Raw genomic sequence first — 10,000 nt, forward strand, 5'->3', positions numbered from 1 at the left:
TGAAATATTACAATTTAAAATAACAGTGCTTCATATTTTTGTGGAAACTGTGATAGATTGTATTTTTCAGGATTCACAGCTGAATAGAAAGTTCAAAAGAACAGCATGTATTTGAAATATAATTTTTTTTAACATTATAAATGTCTTTACTGTCACTTTTGATCAATTAATGGCATCTTTGATGAGAAAATATAATTTTTTTTAAAGCGTCTTAAGTTTTGAATGATACTGCATTATGATTTCCACAGAAATATTGAGCAGCACGACTGTGTTCAACACTGATAATAATCAGAAATGTTTCTTGAGCAGTAAAGCATCATATTATTCTGATTTCTGAAGATCATGTGACACTGAAGACTGGAGGAATGATGCTGAAAATACAGCGGAGCATCACAGAAATAAATTACACTTTAACAGAGACTCACACAGAAAACAGTTATTTTACATTAGAAAAATATTTCACTATTTTTACTGTATTTTTTTTTTATCAAATAAATGCAATGTTTTGAGCAGAAGCATTTAAATATCTTAATCATTCCAATCTTCTGATTGATAGTGTATAGACCTAAATATAATAAAATGGCATACAATATTTTTTAATTTTATTTTAATAAAATGACAATATTCCTGAAATCATGTGTTTGACAAGTTATATTGCACTTCTTATTTTAGCGAACTAATTAATTTTTTTACACTGTTTTTTGTAGATGGAAGATGGCCAGACACTCTTCGATTACAACGTTGGTCTTAATGACATCGTCCAGCTGCTCATTCGCTCGCAGACCGACCCCCCGGACAGCCCCTCCCTCAACAACGGCGAGGGCGTGGCCTGTGATGTAGCCCCACCCACCACAGCATCTGTCCCCACCTCAGCCACACCCACCACAACAGTCGTTTCCCCAGCAACTGTCGCCAACAGCAACGGAAACGGGTCCAAACCCTGTAGTCCGGCTCCAGAGAGCCAGCCGTCCACCTCCAGCCGGACGCTCCTCATCGATCCCGGGATCGGACTCTTCAGAGTAAGTCGTCAGTCGTCATTAACTCCTTAGATGAAGGAAAATTACTTATTACAACATATACATACAGCTTATGGTGAATTATTGAGTTGTTTAACATTGTTTTTATATTAATTCTAAAATAATATAAAGTATAATAACATAATATAATTTAATAATTTTTATTTTTTTATGTTGTTTTTTAAATATTTATTTATTATTTTATTAATTTAATTTAGAATTGATTGATTGCACAAAATTACCAAATTGAATGGAAGGTGCTACAAAACAATTTTATACGCATTAATAATGACAATAATATGTTTGATCGCTGTAATAAAATCCAATATTTAGATTAGTCAGGTAGCAAAACCAAAGCATGAATTCTAACATATGGAATTATTATTATTATTATAATTAATGACAATAATAATAATCTAAAATATAATGTAAGTTTTTATATTAATATTTATTATTATTGTTATTGAATTGTTTTTATCAATATAATTTAAAATTAATTAATTGCATTTAATTTAAAACATTAAATTGCTAAGTGCCATGAAACATAAAATGCATTAAAGGTGCCATCTGTCATATCTGGCAAAAAAAATCAAGTCATACTCCACATTTCATACCAGATGGGGGCAGTATGCCTCAATAAAGTGAATTGGTCTACTCTAGAGTAACAAACGAGAAACAGCATAGTCTCTATGCTCCGCCCCTACCTTCACAACAACACTAGAGCATAGCTGAAGGATATAAGAGGACGTTTTGCCTCCAGAGGAACGTTGGGTGATGTCAAGTGATTTTGAAACATGACATCTTCAAGCTACTCCCCTTCACCTTTACCAGTGAATATGTTCATATTCGTTTTGTTCATATTACATTAAGTTGTATATACACATTATTGGAATTAAATTAATTTGACAGACAGCATTCCGTCAACATCATTGGTTAACATCAGACAGCTGATGTTGACCAAGCTAGCGCCAACCAACGTAACCAGAGCTGCCAACTCTCAAGCATTCACCGTGAGACACACGCAATTGACTCTTTTCACACGCTTTCAAGCCACACATTCTCACGTACAGAAAAACCACGAAGCAAAGAGGACACGGAGACCAACAGACTAGTTAGAGCAGGTTACTTATGATATAAAAAAATGGGTAAGTTATAGCTAGCTAATTATCAAACGCAGCTACGTTTAGCCATCGCTAACATTAGCACGTTTATAGAACAGCCTTCGATACATTTCTATGTTATAACTTCCTGAAAAAACCCCCCACAAACATATAAAACAAACTTGTAGCGAAATACTAACAGCATCTAACTTACCAATCCAAAAGAAATGTTGCAAGTTCGGTGTCGAACCTCATTTCTTTCAGGTCCATCAGTTGTCTCCAGCGATTGAAAGCAGTGCCGATGTTTACTCTGGTTCCGCTCCTTTTCTTATCGGATTTGATTTGTGATTCCGAGCGCGGTTGTTTCCCTGTAGCGGGTGGTGGTCTCTTGCCAAGGGCTTAAGTCATCCTTGCGCTCTCTTCCCTGAACTGAAATGTAGTGGGCTGTACTTTCCACATGATTGACATCAGGTATAAGTACGCCCACAAGCCGTGCGAGTTATTCGTGTATTGCAGGTTGGCTGGTGGTTATGTTGCCCGCATACCGCCTCCCATGGCCGAAACTGGTATTACGACACCTGTCGGGCCGGGGCTAGTAATGCTAATGCTAATTAAGGTTGATATCTCTGCAGCACTATAACTTTACATTTTTTTAATGACATCATCGCCCTTATTTCTTCTCATACTTTTGATGCGTGTAGGTCATTTTTTGAATATTTTTACCTCAATTTTTGCACATGGCACCTTTAATAATAACAATAGTTATAATTTAATATTAAGATGAGTCGGGTAGCAAAACCATACCATGAATTCTAACATATGGAATTATTATTATTATATTATCTATAGACAATAATAATCTAAATGTAATTTTTGTTTTTATATAATTTTAATATTAATTTGTATTTTTAATTATTATTTAATATTTATTATTTACTAAAACCATAGCATGAATTCTAACATATGGAATTATTATTATTATTATATTTACAGACAATAATAATGTCAATATAATTTTTGTTTTTATGTATTTTCTTAAATTAATTTTTATTTTTAATTATCATTTAATATTTAGCATTCACCAAAACCAAAGTGTGAATTCTAACATTTGAAATAATAATACTAGTGATAAAAATTACAATAATAATAATTATTACTGTTAATAACAACATAATTATATAATAATGCGAATTATTATTATTTAAAATATTATTATTTAATAAAAATATTTATATTCGTATTTATTATGATGCTTGTTATTATTATTATTACTCATGTTCGTTTTTTTGGAAGGAAGTGATGCATTATATTTGTTAGCAGATTCAGAGAAATAATGTGTGAATGTGTTGCAGTGTAAGTGACAGCTAAGTCCTGCTGATTGATAAATGATGAATCTCTGAGGTGATGGTGATGGTGTGTGATGGTGTGTGGTGTTCAGGTGAATGAGTTGGTGGACTGCAGGGACGTCAGCATTGGAGCATGGTTCGAAGGCGTGATTGAGAAGGTCTCTCCGGCCTCTAAAGGGCAGAACGGCCGAGCGGGAACAGCGCCCCCTGTGGCCAGGGTGGGACGACCCAGCAAACGCAGTCACTGCAAGCTGGAGACGGAGACGAGTGCCGCCCCTTCATCATCATCATCATCAGCATCCAGTCACAGCACAGCACTAAACTCGGCCAGCAGCGAACCGTCGACATCCAAACCGGATCCGGTGCACGTCTCCTACCACATTAAATATGAAGAGTAAGTGCATCATGGGAAGGAAGCAAGTCTCTTTGTTTTTTCTCTGCTTGTCTGGATTCTCCCTGGATTCAGTTTCCGAGCGCTGTTTGGCAGTGTACGCGCTTTATTTCTGTGTGATGCGATGTGTTCTGAATACAGTGAGTGTGTCGATGCCAAGAGCAAAGCATGCTGGGAAACTGAGCTGAAGACTAGGCATCTCTGGATTGATTTATAGCAGGGTTTTTTCATATATGCATTTCTACTTATATTTAAGCTACTTAAAATTATTTTTCGTTTTTTAGTAGATAAATAAATAAATAGATAAATGTTTAATATTTAATATTTTTTTGTTTATTGAAATGCTAAAACCGTAAAAACAAATAATAATAATTAAATGGCTCGTCTTAAATAAAGCTTGTTTAAATAAAAATACAGTTTATTTATTTAAATGCTATTAACATACAATCATTTTAACTGACATCATATTTTTTATTCTTTGTTTATATATATATTTATATACAATATTATTTGTCTCAGGTCTTTTAACATTTAAATAAATAAATAAAATAAAATCTATTTAAATAATTAACATTAGTAATATTGTTTTATTTTATTTATTTAAAATAAATAGTCTTTTTAAAAGGTTTTCAACACAAATAATTATAAAATATGTTTTAATAATAGTTTATTTATTTAAATTTTGGAAAAACTAAAAACTTACGTAGTTTGTCTGCCCACAACAACTGGAGTTTTATATATATATATATATATATTTAAATATTTATATTAATATTAAAATGTTTACTATTATTTGCCTTTGGTTTTTTGAAACATTTCATTCCTTTTTAAAGGCTCATTAAAAAACTAATAATTGAATATTTGTCTATTTAAATTACTTTTAGTGAGAGAAACATTATTTTTAATATTTTTATTAAATTTTTTGTTTTAGATTTTATTAAGATTTGTATTAATTTTTTTTATTTATTATGATTTATTTAATTTGATTAATTTAATAATTTAAATTTTTTGTCTTAAATTGTTATTTGATGATTTTATTATATAAATAACTTTGTTTTATTGTTTTTCAATTTTCAACAATTTTTTTTTTTACAAATTGAATTAGCTTTTACTTAGTGTTTAATTTTAATTGTTTTGTTTTTATTTGACTTTCTTTGGTTTTATGAATTTGTAGTGTTTTATTTTGATTGGTTTTGTTTTGAAATTATTATTATTAGTTTTTTTTTACTTTTTTCATTTTATTTTGACATTTTTGTAATTTAATGAATTTTTAATAAGTGTTTTTTTTTTGTTATTAACATTTTTATGACTTAATTCATTATTAGGTTTCCAACTCATGAACCCCAGTTTGAGGAAACCCTGCTTTAATTAAACATTTCTAGGTTGATTTTCAGAACATTGATCAGTTTGTTTGTTTGATCGCCTCTATCAACTCCTGACCAGTGGAGTGAGTTCGGGGGCGGGACTATCTGTTTGACTGACCAATCACAAACAGGGGGAGTGTTGAGGAAACCTGTATGAAAACAGTCATTATTGCAGTGCATATTGTCAGTCTCTCATCTGTAGCTGAGGACGGTGAAGTGTGTTTCTGTGGTCTGCAGTTATCCGGAGAACGGCGTGGTGGAGATGAGCGCAGATAACGTTCGCCCGAGGGCCAGGACTGTGCTGCGCTTCGACCAGCTGCAGGTGGGTGACCGGGTGATGGTCAACTATAACCTGGAGAATCCCGAGGAGCGAGGCTTCTGGTACGACGCCGAGATCACGAGCCTCAACGCCGTCTCACGCACCAACAAAGAGATCCGCGTCAGGATCCTGCTCGGGTAAACACAGTAAACATAGAAATACATCAGTTATATGTTTTAAATATTTTTGTATTTTTTCCTTTTTTTATAATATATATATATATATATACATAAATAATGACAGAAATATATATTACTATATTATGTGCCTTATACTTCTAAAAAGTTCTAGAAGTAATAATATTAATAATAATCTAATAATTTATAACATTAATTTAATTTATTAAAACATTATTTTTAATGAAACTCAAACAATAAAGAGATTTTGTTTTGCCCATTTTTTTATTTATACGTTTTATAATTTAGTTTTATAAACTAAAACTAAAACTGGAATATTTTCCTTACTTTAAATAAAATAAACCTTAACTGGAATAAAATAAATAGAAAGTTTAACTTATTTTATTTCAGCTAGTTGGCTAAATAACTTTGATCATTTTCATTTAGTTTAACTTGATGCACTAAAACTACAAAACCTGGATCTGAAATAAAATTAAATAGATATTTTATAGACAAATTAGGAAAGTATAAAAGTAAAAACTAATGCAAAATGTTAATAAACATTTTAACAGTGATACTAAAACAACTGGATTTGTGTGTGTGTGTGTGTGTTTTATTTTTTGCATTTTCTTTAAAATAATAATTTATTATGAATTAATTGTTGTCGATATATAAATATTAAAAATTATATTTAAATCAATGTATTAATGTTAAAACAATTCAATTTTATGCTTTACTTTGATCATTGATGAAACACAAAATAAAAAAGGTGTCATAATGTCCTGTTATCGATACATTTTTAATAAATGATTCAATTGATTAGGTGTTGTTATATTTATTGAAATTGAATCTAATAACCATTACAAGGGAATCCCGTCAAATGGAATTCTGTTTGGTTGGGAGGTGTGATGTCACTGTGAGCCGCTGCTGTGATTGGTTGTTTCAGAGGTCCGGGTGATGTGATTGGTGACTGTAAGCTGCAGTTTCTGGATGAGGTTTACAGGATCGAGAAACCCGGAGCGCCGGGACTGTGTGCGGCCGACGGCCCGTTCAAACGTGAGCACACACACACGTTCAGTGACACGCGTGTTGGGTTGTGTGTAACGAGTGTGTGTGTGTGTGTGTGCAGGTAAGACGGGTCCGGAGTGTAAGCACTGTAAAGCGGACCCGGACGCTGAGTGTCGTTTCTGCTCGTGTTGTGTGTGTGGAGGGAAGCAGGACGCTCACATGCAGCTGCTGTGTGACGAGTGTAACATGGCCTTCCACATCTACTGCCTGACCCCTCCGCTGACCGCCATCCCAGAGGACGAGGACTGGTGAGGACACACTGCACTCGTGCATCACACACAGCGCAGCTCGTGACACACACGTGACACACGCGTGACACACACGTGACGTCTGTGCAGGTACTGTCCCACCTGTAAGAACGACAGCAGCGAGGTGGTCAAAGCTGGAGAGAAACTCAGAACCAGCAAGAAGAAGTCTAAGATGCCTTCAGCCACTACAGAGAGCCAGAGAGACTGGGGCAAGGTGTGAACACACACACACACACACACACACAGAGAGAGAGAGAGAGACAGACACACACACACGCACACACACACACACACACACACACACACACACACACACACTCACACACTTACTTATTTAAAATTTAAGTTTAGTTTCCAATCTAGTACTTTTGTGCTATTTCAGTTTTATTTCAAATGAAAGTGTTTTCATTTCTCGTTTGTTTTATGTTTTGTGCTCCAAAAGCTTGCATTTAGAAGATGCAACAAATATACATTCAGAATGTACAGAGTGACATCATTTCAGCTTGTCCAATCAAATGCTCTCTAGAATCTGAATCTGAACCTCGTTATGGTGTGTGTTTCAGGGGATGGCGTGTGTGGGCCGCACTAAAGAGTGCACAATCGTCCCCTCCAATCACTACGGCCCTGTTCCCGGCGTTCCCGTGGGAACCACCTGGAAGTTCCGTGTTCAGGTGAGATCTGCTCCGGAGCGACTGAGTGTGACGAGTGAGACGCTCCTTTAACACGGAGTGTAAACCTCTGTGTGTGTGTGCGTGTGTGTGTGTGTGTGCGTGTGTGTGCGTGTGTGCGTGCGTGTGTGTGTGTGTGTGCGTGTGCGTGTGTGTGTGCGTGTGTGTGTGCGTGCGTGTGTGTGTGCGTGCGTGCGTGCGTGTGTGTGTGTGTGTGTGTGTGTGCGTGCGTGTGTGTGTGTGTGCGTGCGTGTGTGTGGTCAGGTGAGCGAGGCGGGCGTACACAGGCCTCACGTCGGAGGGATTCACGGACGCAGTAACGATGGCTCATACTCGCTGGTGCTCGCTGGAGGATTCGAGGATGAAGTTGTGAGTGTTTCTTCACTTCAGATCACCATTAACCCTATAAAAGCTGCAAGAACATATGAAATGATCTGCTATTAAACCTGTTTCACACTCGATCTCCTCCATCGCAATTCAATTATCTTTCCTTCTGTGATGGAAACAAGCTTCCATAAAAGGATCTATCATTTATTTTTTGTCTGTTTTGTCATAAGTGTGTGTTGGTGTGGTTTCAGGACCGGGGTGATGAGTTCACCTACACCGGCAGCGGAGGTCGCGACCTCTCAGGAAACAAGCGTATCGGAGAGCACTCGTTCGATCAGACGCTCACACACATGAACAGGTGATTCACACGGCTCTCATCTATGCACGGCGCTCTTCATGTAAACTGTGACTGTTCATGCCCCTTCTTGACCTCTGACCTCTCAGGGCTCTGGCACTCAACTGTGACGCGCCTCTGAATGACAAGGACGGGGCGGAGTCTCGCAACTGGAGGGCGGGAAAACCAGTGAGAGTGATTCGCAGCTCGAAGGGCCGACGGATCAGCAAATACGCACCGGAGGAGGGAAACCGCTACGACGGCATTTACAAGGTATACACACACACACACACACACACACTCACACACGCACGCACAAACAGACACACTTTTTTATTATTTTTATTTACATTTTTCACATTACATTTATGATTTTTAAATTTTTATTATTTTTTTATTTGTTATTTTAAATTGTTTTTTTTTTTTAATCATTTTTTGAGATTTAGTTTTTTTTTGTTTTCACCTGATATTTATATATTAATTTTCTATTTTTTTATTTTTAAGTTTTCACCGATTTATATATTTTTATTTTTAAGTTTTTCACCTGAGATTTGTGTTTATTTTGTTTATGTTTTTTCACCTAATATTTATTTAAGCTTTAGGTTTTCTCCTAATATTTGTTTTTAATTGTTGTTATTTCAGCTTTATTTATTTTACTGAAAACTATTTTAATAGACTTGGTTTTATCTTTAGCAAACAGGATCAACACTACTGTACTACTGAGTAATAAATATTCATGAGCAGAGCTCTCATTTGCGCTTCATGTTGATGTTGGCGCAGCACTACTGTTCCTTCTCACAGGAATGCGCTTCATTAACATGTTAGAATGCTTCAGATTATCATTATTGATTGGTGAGTTGGTCAATAAGTGTCCGATGTTTTTCTTTGTAAGTTTCTTTGACACATCAGTGTTAAAAAGTGAAAGTGTTAAAAATTGAAAGTCTTTTAGTAGCAGTTTGTCTTCGTTCATTGTGTTGGTTAAGCCGCGGTTGCCATGGTGATCTGGACCCTTGAGCTCATGAATCAAATAAAGTTCTCTTTTCAAAAACTTTGTTGCATCATTCGTCACCATGGAGATGTGATGTCAGCAGAGTGTAAGTGGTTGCCGTGGTAACATGTGCCGCTGTTGTCAGGTGGTGAAGTACTGGCCAGAGATCGGGAAGTGTGGATTCCTGGTGTGGAGATACCTGCTGCGGCGGGACGACCTGGAGCCGGCACCCTGGACTCCGGAAGGGATCGAGCGCAGCAAGAAACTCTGCCTCAAAGTCCAGGTGAGTGAGTGAGTGTGTGTGTGTGTGTGTGTGTGTGTGAGAGTGAGAGAGAGAGAGAGAGAGTGTGTGTGTGTGAGAGTGAGAGAGTGTGTGTGAGTGAGAGAGAGTGTGTGAGAGTGAGAGAGTGTTTGAGTGAGAGTGAGAGAGAGTGTGTGTGTGAGAGAGAGAGAGTGTGTGAGAGTGAGAGAGTGTGTGAGTGAGAGTGAGAGAGAGAGAGAGTGTGTGTGTGTGTGTGTGTGTGTGAGAGTGAGAGAGAGAGAGAGTGTGTGTGAGAGTGAGAGAGTGTGTGAGTGAGATTGAGAGAGAGAGAGTGTGTGTGTGAGAGTGAGAGAGTGTGTGTGTGTGTGTGTGTGTGTGAGAGTGAGAGAGAGTGTGTGAGAGTGAGAGAGTGTGTGAGTGAGAGTGAGAGAGAGTGTGTGTGAGAGTGAGAGA

The 10,000-nt window shown here is 36.4% G+C and overlaps 1 protein-coding gene across 1 annotated transcript in view; it reads left to right on the forward strand.

Moving 5' to 3' along the window:
* The window catches only part of LOC132130105 (E3 ubiquitin-protein ligase UHRF2-like), a 27,481-nt gene that overhangs the window by 14,044 nt on the left and 3,437 nt on the right, over positions 1 to 10,000 (forward strand). Inside the window, exons 2-12 of the mRNA XM_059541758.1 lie at positions 708 to 1,019; positions 3,555 to 3,856; positions 5,455 to 5,673; positions 6,599 to 6,708; positions 6,782 to 6,968; positions 7,059 to 7,182; positions 7,532 to 7,639; positions 7,901 to 8,005; positions 8,215 to 8,321; positions 8,408 to 8,570; positions 9,431 to 9,568. Coding sequence (XP_059397741.1) covers positions 708 to 1,019; positions 3,555 to 3,856; positions 5,455 to 5,673; positions 6,599 to 6,708; positions 6,782 to 6,968; positions 7,059 to 7,182; positions 7,532 to 7,639; positions 7,901 to 8,005; positions 8,215 to 8,321; positions 8,408 to 8,570; positions 9,431 to 9,568 — 1,875 coding nt within the window. The remainder of the gene's footprint in view (positions 1 to 707; positions 1,020 to 3,554; positions 3,857 to 5,454; positions 5,674 to 6,598; positions 6,709 to 6,781; positions 6,969 to 7,058; positions 7,183 to 7,531; positions 7,640 to 7,900; positions 8,006 to 8,214; positions 8,322 to 8,407; positions 8,571 to 9,430; positions 9,569 to 10,000) is intronic.

This window comes from Carassius carassius, chromosome 47 (genome assembly GCF_963082965.1).
Source record: "Carassius carassius chromosome 47, fCarCar2.1, whole genome shotgun sequence".
NCBI lineage: Eukaryota > Metazoa > Chordata > Actinopteri > Cypriniformes > Cyprinidae > Carassius > Carassius carassius.